At 42.1% G+C, this 16,174-nt stretch overlaps 1 protein-coding gene across 1 annotated transcript in view; it reads left to right on the top strand.

Moving 5' to 3' along the window:
• LOC141737546 (ras association domain-containing protein 3-like) overlaps nt 1-16,174 on the top strand; it is a 53,201-nt gene that overhangs the window by 31,111 nt on the left and 5,916 nt on the right. Inside the window, exon 2 of the mRNA XM_074572376.1 lies at nt 15,864-15,971. Coding sequence (XP_074428477.1) covers nt 15,864-15,971 — 108 coding nt within the window. The remainder of the gene's footprint in view (nt 1-15,863; nt 15,972-16,174) is intronic.

The following is a 16,174-nucleotide window of genomic DNA, read 5'->3' on the forward strand; positions in this document are numbered from 1 at the left end:
AATACATACTTGAGTGCCATAGAGGTAATGGTTTGTGTTCTTTTTGAATAATCTGTTTGCAAATTATTGTTGCAAATTTGACACTTGGATGCATCTTATATTTGTCTCCTGAAAGCATTTTTCATACCTTTCTATAGCCTTATTTCCAATGAAGTATACTTTAACCCATTACTTAGTGGTCATGTTCAAGTTCATAGTAAAGCTTATAACCTACATTTGCTCAGCACTTGGCTTCCAAGGCACACAATGAAAGACTCCTAGATTAAACCTGATCTCCATAAAACTGCATGTGTATTCGTGGCAAAATCTGAACTGCTTCTTCGTTCCTGGTTTGAGTGCAGGAGTCAAAAATACTGACTTTCCCCGTTATCCAGCTGCAGAGAAAGTAAATTAGAGGCCTCTTAAGGGGCCAGGTGTCCCTTGGCAGTGTTTTGATGGCTCTGGTTTCCAATAAGCAAGCTGGATGTTGGGAGTTTCTAACTCTGTCTGGGTGTGGGGAAGGTTGTCTTCTGTTACTTATAAATCTAAATGAGGATTGCTGAGCTCTTTTGGCTCCTCTTCCTTATGTTAATTCTTAGTTTTTAATCTTAATATACTGGGTTTGTTCAGTGCTTTTTCTACTCCAGAGCTACCAGCAACACGCAGTCACTTAAACAGCTTGGGTGAAGACAGCAAATATCAGTGAGGTTTTGGATACAGAGAGAGATCACATTTAGCAAACAGCTGTTGTGGTGGAAGGCGGCGGTAGTCCTTTCAGTGGGAGTACTTTCTCTGAACCAAAGCAGTCAGATCTGGAAGATATTGTAATGTTAGAAAAGTTGATGTGAAAAGTCTAGTATCCTATTGCCAGTATTCCTGATAGCTTGGTATTTCAAAACGCCCTGTTAAACAGATATATGTGACTTACTGTAAACTGAAGCACAAGAATGCTGAATTACGAGTGCACAGATAATGTTTCCTTGTTACGTGCAATGTTTAGAAAGGGTTTGCTAAGCCTACTGTTTACAGCTGATTCGCAAAATATTCCCAGGAATCTCCAGTTGGGCTGGCAAATTATTCTCTTAAGCAGTGATAGTTGGCAAAGAGATCTGAGGGAGCAGGAGTGCAGGTTATGACCAGTCCTAACACACAGGAGCATGTTTGATGTCCCCCAGTTCATGGGCAAGACACCGCAAAGGGCTGGTACTCCAGTGCCTGCTGGCAGGGAGCTTGCCTCCATCCACCAGCTCCGAGTGTATCGCCAGTTATAGCAGTCCGTTGGTCATCTACCTATCGTGCATTACTGATATATAAAAGAACCTACTTCTGTGGTGAAAATTACTCTGTTACCCATTTTATTGGCAACATCTGAAGTAACTAAAACAAGAGCATGACTCCTTGATGGCACTACACCTGCTTGTTTACATGTCCATTAGTTCCCTTCAAAGTGTTTTGAAATCAGGTTGGGCGCAGGTGTCCTGCGTGGGCAGGAAACATAAACAACGGTGGCTGATGGACTCCCGAGATGTGCCAAGCAGAAAAGGAGTGCAGCTCCATAACTGGCACTTAGTAGGGTTAATTCTGTTTGAAAATGTAAATATTTGGGGCATGGACCTGGGACTCTGGTGGTACAAGGGGTGCAGAGGGCGTTTTGGGAAGCCACGTCCTGGAGCAGGCTCCTGGGCTGTCCTGCGTATGGGCTGTATGACCCGAAACACCGCGTGTCTGTGTGGGAGGGTGGCTGGAAGCAGGTGTGCTTCATTTCTAGTATAATTATGTGGCCATGTAAAACTGCTTAGGAGTATAAGGAGGAGAGAACACATTCTCCTTACATTACCGGTAACATCAAGGAGATGCTGGTTTTGATCAGTGTCTTTCCTTAGGATAGGACTAAGCTGCTTCTGACTTACCAGAAATGTGGTATTTCCTAGTCTGGTTAAGCCTGTAACATGTTTGGGGCTTTCATTAATTTTCCAATAATGTAAATCAGGTATACTAGGCTGAGAAATTACAAATAAAATGCAGCTTACTGAAGCAAAACTGAGAGGTGTGGTGGCACCTGGAGTTGTACACCCCACAGCATTATCTTTTCTTAGGATCGCCTGCATCCTTTGTAGGTTACTTGTTTAGATTGCCTCTGCTCTTTTTCTGAAATGCTGATTTTTATAATACTACAGCAAGCTGTGGCTGGCTTCTTCCCACTTTGCATCGTAAAAACCATTTGATTAAAAGCATGTAGTAAGCTCCCTTTAAGTCCCTCTGTTTCCACACTTTGATGTTGCCATGTTATTTTTTCTAAAAACATACCTTTCCCCGTGTGTGTGCACACATGGGCATCAGTGTGTGTTACCTTGGTATGTTTTTAGAGCCTGCGTAAGTAACTACACTGATTGATTTCATTAAGACTTGCTAACTAATTACCCTAATAAATAACTGCATGAATAACTACTGATTTCGTTAGGACTTAATGAATGGTCCTAATAATCAAGGACCAGGCTCTGCCACCTTGAGAGAACTTTCTTAGGCTCAGGGATGCCTTGTAGTTTATGCGCAAAGGTGACACTTTTTACTGTGTTACTGTAACTTTTGGCGTTTGTAATACAAGTTGGTGAGATGGAAATGATTGTTTGGATGCTAAATGTTAAAAAAAAATAGAAAACTGAATACCTTTTCTGCACTGTTCTGTTGTCTGCAGGTCTGCTCCTTGTGTCTTACATCATAATATGGTATTGCATGGCCAGGATGCTGCATAGGAAACAACCGTGTGTTCCTCTCCCCTTTCCCTGCCCCATGCAACTAGGCATTTCAGAAGTGGCTTTTTACAGTAACCTATGAGATTTGTTAATTTGAAGAGTTTTTGTAATCAGTTTACACAAAGGCTACTGATAGAAATTTGGTTGAATTTCAGTGATCTGGCTAAGTTGCCCGTACAGGTTTGGAACAGAAGAAAAAACAACAAAACCTTTTTAATTAATTACCGGTTTGGTTGAGGTGTGTAAAGCTGAGGTCCTTCACATGTGGCAAGGCTGCAGTTAGAGAGGTCTTGTTAGTGGACCTATCTTACATATGCTCAATGGAAGCGTGGGTGTGAACTCACTGGTCTGTTTACAGGACTGACGCTTTTGTGTTTGTCAGAAGTTCCAGATATGTTCGTATTTTTTCCAGCTCTTGAAGAGATTCCCCTTGACTGTATATTTTTAGGCGTGCATGTGTATACTTACAAGCTAAGAATGGCTCCCAAAATCAATAAATTTCAAATAAGTTAATTGTGTTATTTAGTAACTTAACAAATTTAAGTTTATAGGCAGAGGTAAATGCTGTGTTTCCAGTTGGGTGATGGTTTGTGGTTTTTTTTTTTTTAACTTTCATTTTGGTCTGCTGTCAAAATGGAGTTGATATCAGGTTGCTTGCTTTATTTTGTCCCCTAAAAATGTGAATTAAATGTCAAGATTCTTAGATTAGGATAGCATTTTCTGTGAAAGTGTGGGAAACGTTAAAGAAAGTATTTCAGGGACTTTTATTAGAACGCAATTAATTTGTAGTTTTGCTTTGCAGATTTTGTTGCTTATTTAAGGAAACTTTGATCCTACTGTTTTCAGCTTATCCCATGCTTGTCCATAAGGTGACCTAACATTTTAATCTGTCGTGTCTCCTGAGAGTGTTTTTTTGGAGGGTGTGGTGGATACTGATTCTCCCTATTCCCTTTAACATTAACAAGGGTGGGTTTTTAATGAAAAATTCGAGTAGGCTGTCTTCTCCTTCCACCTGAAATACATATCAGCTCTAACAGATGCCATGCCTTCATGGGCTTCATAATTACACTTCCTGAAGCAGAAGTTGGGTGTAAGGAAAGGTGGAGTAGCAGCAGCGTTTCCTTATGCCTGTAACATCCTGCCCATAAAAGCAGGGAAATAGCTGTTTGGAAAGAAAAAAGAACTACTTTTGAACTTTTTGTTGTAAAATCAACACGTTCTCCCATTTGCTGCTTAAGAACAAAGCATGTAATCTTTTTCCCCCTTTTCTGGTTTCCTGGTGGCCATTCTCCAGCATGGCAAAATAACTTGTGTTTGGCGTTGGGCCATGGCATCAGGTTGTAAGCAGGCAAGCCCTTTTCTCCAGTGCAGCCTAATTGCTGTTCTCCTAACCTTTCTTCATAAGAAAAGTTTGTTTATCTAGCTCTTCCAATGGGATATTCATTAACCATGTTTTAAAGTCTTCTGTTCACACCTCCCTCAAAAGCCTACTCATTGTGACCTTCTACTCTGTTCTCCGCTGTGTCCTGACAGTGTTCATGTAAGTAGCTCTAGTATCACCTCACTCTTTTATTGATGTCATTAAAAAAAAATAAAATCTGATTGTAACAATTGCCCTGTAATTCTGAAGTGACTCATCACTACGGAATTGTCTGCCCTGAGGCAGAAATTGTGAGTTGATTGGGAGGGAGTGACACGCTCACTGCACCCCTGTAGATGTTAGTGGTGTAAACTGTCTGCTGATACCTGGCACAGGGCTAGCACGGTGTTTGGGTAAGTTGGGATCTCTGTGACAGTGTTTATTGCACCGTAGTTCTCTTATGCCGCAGACTTGTTTAGTGGTAGTTTATATGATCGTGGCCTTTTTTTTTTAACCTGTACAAAAATAAAACAAAACTGCTTTCCTTTGCTAGTTCTTTTGTTTTCGATTTGTTTATCCAGTTATTTTTCACCTGTAACAAATAAAAATACTATGTTCATCCTAATCTAGAAAGGAGCCTCCTGGATTTGTAGAAGTCACCTATGGCCTGATAGTGAGTCTGTTACTGGAGGAGGACTGTGACAGCTGACAGTGGTTTCTGAGGCAGCAGTAGTATCTGGCAGAGAAGCAGGCATACAGCTAAAAGCAGTAATATTTTAAGTTGTCCTGGCATGGGTGTCTACAGCTTGAGGCATCTGGATGCATTTGTGAGAAATAGATGTGTGTGTTTGTATTCTGGAAAACAATTTCGTACTGAAACCAGGCAGCAAGTGTAGTTTAGCAGAAAGGGTCGAGTCAAATAAGTTGATGGCAGTTTCCCATTTTCGTAGTGGTGGTAGTGTGTTTTGTCTTTCGTTTTAGAGAACATACGAATTTTTGAAGAAACTTGTCCTTTTGCCAGTCCCACTCTGCTCACAGCTGAGGTGCTTGATAGCCTGTTTAACTGTATGTGTGACTAATAAAAACAGGGTGGAGAAAAACAAGGGATTAAAACAGCTCAGAAAGCAGGTTAGCATTACTATGCTGATGGGTTTATTCAAGGTATACTCTTGCTGAATCAATTGCTCAGCTTCCTCACAATACAGGGACCTGCCGATCAAGTACCACCTTACCATCAAGTACCACCTTACCAATGTGCGCTTGAGGTCACTAGGATGTGAACTTTTGTGGGTGGTGGCATGGGGCTGGATGGCTATGGTCCAGCAGCCCATTGCATTTGCCAGTTTCTTCCCATTTAAGCCCCTCAACATCATCTGCAAGACGAGAATAATAACTTAAACCAGTAAGTTGCAGCAAAGTTGGATCCAAGGCTGGTTCAAGCCTTTTCTTTATTTTCCTTCTTACTGGAACAGCAGTCAAATCTGAGCTCTGAAGTTTTAGTGAGTTCAAACTGGAACTCCAATAAAATTGAACAAAGGTGGGGAAAGAACCAAAAAATTCCGGTTTGCCTTGGCCTTGAGATAGATAATTGACTAAAGGGTTCTAGTATTTATTTTTCAGCATTTGACCTTCTTAAGGCTGGGGGTATAAAATAGAGGTAAAATCCTGTCATTAAGGTCAGTGTAAGTTTAGGCTATAGTAGTACACAGTGGTGGTGGTGGTGCTGAGATGGTCACCTAGTTTGCTCCCTCTCCTTTTTTCTTTCCTGAAATACTGAACTGAATTTTTGCCAGATCAGATCTGGCAGTAGTAGGTAAAGCTAATGATTGTAGTGTGCTGCTTCAGAAATGTCTTTTGAATACTACTGTCTCTTTAATAAAACATGCTAATATCAAGGCTGTACAGGAGGGTGCAGTCATTAGTGTTAGCTGTTAATGAAATCTGCCAGGTGACATAAATTTGCTGGAGTGTAAAAGCAGAAGGAAATCCTTCATGCAGACTAGACTGCAGGGGTGCCTTCTTTTGTCTGCACTATGTGAAATATCCAGTTTGGATGCCTCTTTGAAGAGACTGGTTCCTTTTTTAATATTTCTGTGGAAGCTGTGTAGAGTGTTAATTACACAAAGTGCAGTGAGAGAGGTAGCGTTGGCATAAAAATATTTCCTGTGGGCTTATTTCATGAAACCTATCTTGCTCTGTTGAAGGAGAGCTGCAGTCACTGAAAACTTTATTAGGTTGTAAATAGAGTTAGTTTTTAGCTCTCACCATTTGATGTGTATGTATATGGAGCAGCAGTCACCTAAGCTGGCTGTAAATGCATATACAGTTTTGTCATGGTCATATTCAATATACTAAGAAGATAATTTGGCAACTTTGGCTTAGAGGATGTGTACTTTACTGAACATACCAGTGATTGTTTACAACTTTTAACTCCACCCTGCCCCCCGAGGTTACTGTTATGGGCTTTTGAGGCCTTTAAAAAGCAGATTTTATTTGAAACATAGATAGTTGTAGTTCCTAAATTTTGTGGGGTTTTGTGATGCCTGTGTGGTAGAGGAGGGCTTTTTCCCTTCGTAAAAGTTTCAAATATGAGATCAGCGCTAGGTTGACCAAGAGTGAGACAGTAACGGTCAATTCTTGAATTTTTTTAGGGAACTGTCTGTTCCTCAAACAAGGAACTTCCCCCACGATGATCAGTATTTAGTTGAGAAGTAGTATTTGGTTCTCAACTGTTGTTCAGTCTCTCTGAACAACATTGTTTTCATTGTAGTGCCCGTGACCGGGGAAAAACTGTCTGCCAGGGTTGCGTTATGTCCAGAGAGCCAGTGCTTTACATGATGTTTCCTAGATGAGAGTTGTTACTGTGCAATTTTTAGGAGATTTGGGTTTTTTCTCTTTCTTTGGAGTAGAAGAACTCCAAACAAAAATGACTTGGTTCGTGAGACTGTGACCGTGTGTGCAGGCTCACCATTTCTGCCTAACACCAGCCCTGAAGCTGGGCCTGGTTAGGAAGTTGTTGCCTTTTCTTGGTACAGGCAGGTTTAGTCAGAAGGCTTAAAAAATAATGTGGTGACATAATCTTTGAACTACCCAGCCAAACCCGGGAAGGGAATGTTGCTCTGAAGATAAAATGGTGTTTGACGCGCATGGGAAAGCCAGCACATCTCCCAGCTTCTGCTGAGACAAGGACCATGACTGAACTTGCCTCAGACTTGAGAAGCGCCACTAGTAACCACCAGGAGAAGACTGCATGCCTTGGCCTGGCATGTGCTTGCTCTTCCCGCACTGTGCTTCCCCAGGAACAGCTAGTTCGTTTCCAATACCAATTTTAATATAAAACTTAGCTGCATTTGGAGACCTGGGAGGTTGTTGCAAACAACCTCTTCCTGCCTTCTGTTAGGTAGAGCATGTTGGATTCTTGTATTGCAGGGTCACATGCAAATACTGTGGTGTAATGACCCAGGGTCCTAATATTACTTAATATCTGATTGCTAACTGTATTAATAGCTCAGGTTACAGACCATACTTAACCTTCTTTTCAAGATATACTGATTAGTTTTCTATATGATATCTTGTGGAAGCTTGTTTCCCAACTGTCTGCTTAAAGCTAGGTTTTGTTGTACAGGTCACAAAGAGGCTGGTAATCTGTTTTATTTCATTAAACCCCTTATCTGCTTAAATAGCCATCAGTCAAAACTCATGTGCTTTCTGTGGAGGAGACCTGAAGGCAGGTATTTACTGTTTGTGATGTTTCTTACATCGAGGTTCACTGAAATTTGCAAAATTGAAACAGCTGTGAAATGTTACTTAAATCACGTAATGTATTGCTTTAACAATATGTCATAATATGGAGGGGAAAAAACCCCATGTACAAATCTGCATAAAACTTGCTGTGTCTTTGGGGACAGCATCTAATGCCAAGCCTCAGATACTATTCTTCATACGGTTGATTTTCACTTTAAACAGTTGACTGACTTTTTAAAACTGGGTTGCATGCCAGTAGTTAAAGTACAGCCATATAGGGTATGGCAGGGTTTGTAACTAGGGGTTTTCAGAGGTGAGGTCATGATAAACTTAAGTGAAACTTAAGCAGCACTGTTAATGTCACCAGCAAACAGATTTCTTTTTCTAGCCTTCCTTTCACAATGCCTGAACATTAACTGTGTTTATATTGCCTCGGTTTGAAGGAACAGAATTTGTTAACAGGAATAAAGGGAAGTTGGGAGTTCTTGGTTTGTTTTCGCTGCTGCTTAAAAATATTCACCGTATAAGCATATGAGTGTTTACATCAGAGAGGTCAGACAGGAGCCATAATGCTTTACTTTACCCTTTGTCATTCAGTGCTTTTGTTAGCACGCCAAGCCACACAGTGCAGTGGTATTTTGGAAAAACTGAAAATAGTCTGAAAGTAACAGGTATTTATGTACTAACTGGAATGCACATACCTTGTAAAATTATGCTAAAATTATAACCTCTGGTAATTACACGGGGATTTCTTTAACCACTGTGGAAGTGCCCTGGAAGAGAGAGACCACATTGCATCATGAGTGTCTTAGGTAAAGATTTTTCACAGACTTGTAGCGTACAAATAAGCAAAGAGCACCTAAGCTTTGCACCTGTGTTGTGGGTTCTGCATGCAGCTCTGGAAGGGCATGCTGCACTAAGTTGCTCTTCACTAAAATCATTGAGAGGATGGAGGAGGAGCTACCTTAGGAAAGACTAAGGAGTCCAGGGCTCCTCACTTTGAAGAAGCAAGAAGGCAGGTGTGTGTGTGATCATGGTTTACAAAATCACAAAGGTGATGGGTAAGCTGAATGTGAAACTCAGGTTCACCAAGTCCTGCTGTATTAGGATAAAAGGGCACTCAATATATTTCATAGAATCATTTAGTTTGGAGACGATCTTTAAAATTGGGTCCAACCGTTAACCTAGCACTGCCAAGTCCACCACTAAACCATGTCCCACAGTGCCACATCAACACGTCCTTTAAATACCTCCAGGGATGGTGACTCAAGCACTTCCCTGGGCAGCCTCTTCCAATTCTTGACAACCCTTTCAGTGGAGAAATTTTTCCTAATACCCAAATTAAACCTCCCCTGGCACAACTTGAGGCTGTTTCCTCTTGTCCTATCACTTGTTACCTGGGAGAAGAGATCGACCCCCACCTCGCTACAGCCTCCTTTCAGGTAGTTGTAGAGAGCAATAAGGTCTCCCTGCAGCCTCCTTTTCTCCAGGCTAAACAACCCCAGCTCCCTCAGCTGCTCCTCATAAGACTCGTTCTCCAGACCCCTCACCAGCTTCGTTGCCCTTCTCTGGTCACACTCCAACACCTCAGTGTCTTTCTTGCAGTGAGGGACCCAAAACTGGACACAGTACTCGAGATGGGGCCTCCCCAGTGCCGAGTACAGGGGGACAGTCTCTTCCCTTATGCCACTGGCCACACTATTTCTGATACATCCAGGATGCTGTTGGCCACCTGGGCACACTGCTGGCTCATACTTAGCCAGCAGCCAACAAACACCCCCAGGTCCTTTTCTGCCAGGCAGCTTTCCAGCCACTCCTTCCCAAGCGTGTAACACTGCATGGGGTTGTCGTGACCCAAGTGCAGGACCTGGCACTTGGCCTTGTTGAACCTCACACCATTGGCCTCAGCCCATCAATCCAGCCTGTCCTGATCCCCCTGTAGATTCTTCCTTCCCTCAAGCAGATCAACACTCCTACCCAACTTGGTGTCGTCTGCAAATGGTAGATGTGTCATCTTTAACAGAAGTTATCTTCTATCTTAATAGAAGATCAGCTTAAAGCAGATGACAGTACTTCTTCACACTGCAGTCATGAATTTCTGGAACTTGCTGCTACAGGAGATGTAGAGATGGGCAGCATCAGCAGGTTCAAAAAGGGTTTATGTGCACGCATAGACACCAGGTCCATAAACGGACACTAAACAGACTCGGAAGGGAGGTGCCCACTAAATTCCTGCTCCAACACTTGTGGATGCCAGCAGAGAGGCTGCAGAAAGGGCTCACGTGCTGGCTTGAAATAGCCTTTATTTCTGCTGCTGTTGGAGGGAGAATACCAGGTTGGATGCACCATACACCTGATCTGGGAGGGCGCCACTTCTCTTGCTACCTCAGGAGGGCATGGTGTGGGCTGTTCTTGAACTCGCTCTGACTGTCAGGATATAATTATTTAAGATTTAGGTCAGCCAAACCCACTTAGAAAAACAAAGACTTATTCTGAAAGAGAGACTGCTTCCTCACCCTGTGTGCCACTGACAGGGGTGGGAACTGGATCACACTGACTGCAGAAAGCAAAAGGTACTAAAGAAGATTATTCTGCCCACACCCATCATGTCAGAAAACTCCCCTTTCCCTGACCCAGAGAGCAAACTCGCCCCATTCAGGAGAACACAGACATTTCAAGGTGCAATGCTTGGATGCTGATACTTCTCCCCTGTCCCCATTTTGTCTTCCCCAGGCGTTTCTGGCTACTGGTGTCTCTGACTGGCCATTTGCGGATGGACATGAGCAGTAGCTCTCCCTGGTGATTCTCAGGCTTTCAAATGAAGGAAGAGCACATCTTCTGAGTGCGGGCTTGCCTTGGAAAGAGAAATTGCAGTTGCTGGCAAAGCTGCTGTGCTCTCAGGAGAGTTAGGATACGGAAGAAGAAAGATGTTTGTTTCAAAATAATTTAATTGCAAGGTTTCAATTTCTTTCTTTCCTGTGGGAGTGCTGGCAGGCTGTAAGAAAGAGTGTTCTTGCTTGTGGAAGTAGCAACAACTGAGATGAGGAGTCCCTTTCTCTGTTTTCCTTCCTGTATTCTCTGCTGGGCTTTTCTGTTGTATGATAGCACTGTTAGCTAAATACATTCTTTAATGCAAACATGATGGAAGTAGAATGCATTAGCTGAAAATTTTATGACTAAACAAGACTTAGATTTTTAATTTTTAAAAAAAAAAGTAGATTAGGCTGCATTTCTCATTTGTTAAAACCTCAGTGCTTTACTTCAAAAAAAATAAATGATTCCTGGCCACAATTTACAGCAATTCACATTCATCTGACTGACTCAAGGGTCACTATATGCGTGGGATTAATATGAAATGTGAGGGCAAGGGATGGGGACTGACTCGGCTTAAAAGTTGGCTTGGGCTCCCACAGGTCTTTGGTTCTTTAGGTTTCTTACAAAAATACTTTAATATGTTCCTGGGATAGGTTAACTTTTCGTCTATTGTATTTTCCTTTGTCTGTCAAGCTGAAATGTTAAGAGGAGCTTGGTTCCCCTTTCCTCGAGAGATGCTAATTTCTCCAAGTTCTGTGAAAATAGGAGATTAGATACAAGAGAGAGACCTTCTTGCATTCCTCCATCAATAAAAGCCTATAGCAGCAGTTTGGGGAAGCCATGCATCTGTCTCAAGGCAAAGATCCTGAGGAAACAGGCTCCAGGGTTTGGGGTTTTTCTTTGTGGAACTTTTTCTCAGCCTCATCCCATAGCAGTTTACTAGCTGTTGAGCGTAGCACTTTCATACTGCATGCGGGACTAGGGTTTGCCAGTAACCATGGGACTTGGACTTTATGAAAGTCCCAGATGTGATGCGATTATTCATTTTGGGGACCACAACTTGATTTGCATTTCATTCTAATTGTAATCCGTGCAGTTTTGGTTGTGTTCCTTGAGGATTCATGCTGAACTAGTCTCTGCGGGGTTTTGCACTGGGCATAAATGTTAAAAAGAGAGCGCTGCTTCTCTAAACATCTGCGATATAATAAATGAGATGTGCAGGGGGGGCGGAGGCAATAAAGAAAAAAACATTTTCTGCCCTTTTTGTTGAGAGGAAGCTCAACTGTGAAGAGGCATTGCATCATGAGCTCTAATGAAAGACCAGCTCTTCCCCTTGGGGAAATGAAAGCACTTGCCTCATTTCCCTCTCGCTGCCAGCTGTTGCTTAGGAATTTCATTTGAGAATGAAATGCAGCTTTGGTTGACCTGAGGAATGGCTTTAGTACAAATGGCCTCCAATGGTGTGTGCAATAAGTGTTAGGAAGGACAGTATAACTTTCACAGAAACTAATAGCCCGAATTAGAAGTAATGTTTTGGATCCAGAGACATCATCTATATGGGTTCTGAGGTATTCAGCTGTCTCCTTGAGATTAGTTCATATCTTTCACGTCCGTGCTGGGCTGAGGAAGTAGCAGACAACATGAGAAGCAGGGAATGGAAGGAGACTAAGAGTTCTGATGAGGAAAACATACTTAATTGGGCTGGGAGGAGGAAGGAGTGATGACGTGGCAGCCATTACCAAGACTGTCATTTGGTTAAGTGATGGAGGAGTCGTGCCTAACTCAGGTTTGATTTTTTTTTCTTAATGAAAATAATATTGAAATGTTTGTGCATTTTATAGAGCAAATTCCTTTTTTGAACACTAGCACGTAGAAACGTCATTGTTAAGGCCGGCAGCATCTAGATCTTGGCTGACAGAAGAAGACACAGTGTGAACGGCTCTGCTGACTGCCCTTATACCTCACCCTCTGCTGTGACACATGCAAGGATCTGCAGTTAGGAAACTCATCACCAGGCCTAACTTTTGAAGACAGACAGTTTCACAATTCCCAGCATACAAATTTTGTGAGGTGTTGCATGCTGGGCGTTTTTGTAGAGAGCTGAAGATGAATCAGCTGCGTCTGAATTGGCCAAGAGATGAATTAGCTAGCTGGAGCGTGCCACCCCTTGCACCTCAGCAGTGCACTGGCTCCAAGGAGCTGTGCCAGAGGGTGCAGAGCATGCCTGGGGGCACAGGAGGGACACGGTGGAAAAAGCAGCTTTTGTCCTGGGCTGGGTGAGACATCAGATGACACAGACTGGCTTCTTCTCTCACCAGACCAGGCAGAACTGTCAAGTTCAAATGATAGACACGCTTCACTGAAACATCTAAATCTCACCTCTGAAATGCCCTTGCTCCTTTGTTTAAAACAGCTGGAGTTGGAGTAGTTGCTTTCCCACTGGTCCCACCCTGAGCAGGTGTGGCTTCAGCCACTTGGTGGCCGTTTCAGAGCAAGCATATTGTAAACCATGGTAGAGATTAGTTAATTACTGCCGTTACTCTGCTGTTGTATGGGGTGACTCAGGGTCTTCTGCAGGTAATAGATTTACCTGTAGAGATAAAGTAGAATTTGATCTGCTGGACCTAAGTAGAGTTAGCAGAGGACTTTTCCTTTAGTGCGTCCTGTTTTGAGGTGTCAAGTACAGAAGGAAATAAGAGGACTGTGGGAAATAAGTTTACCAAGTCTTCCTCCTTTCGCCTAAGTACGCTGGTCAAAAAGGACTTATTTATCTTAACTTAAAGCATGGCTAGACAAAGCTGTATGGCAAAAATTAAGTGTCACTGTATACTGAGCCCAGTTCATCTCCAGGAATGTCAGAGCAAAACTGTATACTATGTTCAACTAGGGCTGAACATAGGAAAGGTGTTTTCCTTTTTTCTGGCTAGTGTTTGCTCTTGATGATAAATGGGTATTGTGGATGACTTCAATAATCATGGTGACAATCGGCTTCAACAGGGTAGATGAGAGGTACCTGCTTGAACAATTAGCAACAGAATAATGATAAATATTAAAGCCGAGGTGTCCGTTATTGGAAGTTCAGTGTCAGTGGCATTAGCAGATTGGAGAGGTGCGAACTCCATGACATGCTCGTCTCTCAGAGGGATGAGTCTTGGCTGGTATCCATGTGAAGGGGCGTGCCTGCAGCTACATGGACTAGGAACGTTCCAAGTTAAAGCTTGGGTTCTTGAAATCAGTCATAGAGATGGCAAATGCCCTGTCAGGCCTTTATGGCTGGAGGACTGCAGGCTGTTCCCTGTCCCTTCAGCATCCACCTCTGAGGTTGTCTCGGACCACTCCCACAACATTATTTCAAGTCAACGTTTAGAACTCCCATATTTCCAGTCTCTGGCTATGGGTCATTGCTTTTGATACTTATTTTGAGCATGAAAACAGCCATAACATTTATTTTGATTTCAGAGAAAAAATTACTATTTAGATATCTTTTTTTTTTTTTCTGTGCCTGCTTTGTTTTGTAACTATTAGTTTGCCCCCAAATAGAAAACTACAAAGCTGAAAGGGCCTCTGGGGAGCTGAATTGAGAAGTTTGGTTGAAGCTGTATCTGTCATTATTATGGCAGTTTGGAGGAGAGGGAAGATGAAAAAATAGGGCAAGAAAGCTTAATTTCTGTAGTGAGAATGAAGACCTGGATTCTGAAAACATTTAGTAGTTTAGTGTTTTGTAATAGACTAGTTGGGGTCTGGCAACTGTGCAAGATGCTGCAGAATCTTAGAGTTGTGCTTAAGGAGCTAATGGAAGAATTGTATTTGTATGGTGTTCCTTTTTGCCTCAGTTTCCTGGTCTGTGAATTAAAGGTATGTTCTCTGTCTGATGCAGGAAATCAGTGTTGGAGCCCAGATCAGAATTCAAGGCCTCTGGCTTCCAGTTCTCCATTCAGACCATGCCTTTCTTTTTATAGCTATGGGAAAAAAAAGTCCACTCTAGCATGTCATTTAGTAAAATACCATATAGGAAAAGCAAAACTAAGCCCCAAAGAGCTAAAACTAGCTGGTTCAAAATTAGGAGACAGAAAAAATTCTGCTGATTCTTTCTGCCAAATGGAAACTTACAGTTCCACACCAGATGTGCTCATCTTTGGGGTTGTTTCTGGCAAACTGAAGTGCCCGCAAGGTGTGTGCTGAGAGGTGTCCAAAAGACTGCAGTGCAGGACTGGGCAGTGAAGTCCGGGAAATCCTTTCTGAGGATAAGCTCCACTGGGATGTGCTTGTGAGGACAGATCGGAACACTGTGACTTGGCGGTTTGTCCATACAGCAAATATATATTCCTGTGTCAGGTGTTCCCTGAAAGCATCAAGCTTCTTCAAAGCTTCTCCCTTTCCAAGTGAAGTCTTAAATCATTAAAGCTGAGAGCTGGAACCCTTTCATACTATATATGGCGTTTGTGCGAGTAGTAGAAAGCAGAGTGTATTTATAACACTAGTTTGCTGCAGGAATACGGATTGGGAACAAATGTTTGTTTGGATAAAATCCAGCTCCAGGAATTGGTTTTACTGCTGCATGTAAAATCCCTAGCAAGCTTGTAAAAGCAGCAGTTTAAAAATCTAATAGGGCCTTCCCCATGGAAAAAACACAAATTTGGTGTAACGTTACACAGCTAGAGAGTTACTTGTGATGGTTCACATAGCAGTCGTTGACACTGTGTGTAACCTGCTGTCTGTCACGTTGGAATGCAGGGATGCTCTTAGGCTGTTGGCACACACGGGGATTGTTGGTGTTACTTGGTAGTACGTGCTGCTATTTTCATACATATTCTTCATTTGTTTAGAAATGCCCATTTGTGCCCGAAGTAATATTTCATGACAATTACAACTGTATTCTTAACAATATTGCATAGCATTGACATGAGAAAATCAAGCCATAAAGTGAGCTGGGCTGGTTTACATACTGCTGATAAATATTTGAATGAAAACAGTTGGCAAAAAAAGGACACAAGTGTCTTTGGGTGTGTTGATTTAAGCGTCTCCATTCAGTCCAAGTGGTCTGTCTGATTTGCCTGACATGTTAATCCTTTCTGTTGCTGTACAGCTAATTACTGTATGTTGAGCCTCTGTGGAATAATTAGCATTTGGACTAAGAATGCTCGTATGCAAAGTCATAAAAGAATTGGTTTTTATTTTGTTTTCTAAAACTGCTGTCTGTGTTGTTGTTGAAGGATGTTCAGAAGGAGAGAGAACCTCATGTTTATCTCAGTAAAGAAGAAGTTAAAGAGAAGATACAAAGCTATAATTCATCTGTCACTGATAAATTAAAGATGACCTTGGTAAGTTTTGCATAAGATTCCTGTAATTTTTAATAAGAGCAATTGAACTGTAGCTTTGTCGTGCATTGTGAATCATTTTCTTCTCAGCATCTTACGTATGAAACTCTCTCTGTTTTAATGACTTTCTAAGAGGCTCTTTCTTAGATCTGGAAATTAAATCTCCTGTCTGAAATGTTTTTATCCATGTAGCTCTTTTGTATGGA

Source organism: Larus michahellis, chromosome 1 (assembly GCF_964199755.1).
Source record: "Larus michahellis chromosome 1, bLarMic1.1, whole genome shotgun sequence".
NCBI classification, from domain to species: Eukaryota; Metazoa; Chordata; class Aves; order Charadriiformes; family Laridae; genus Larus; species Larus michahellis.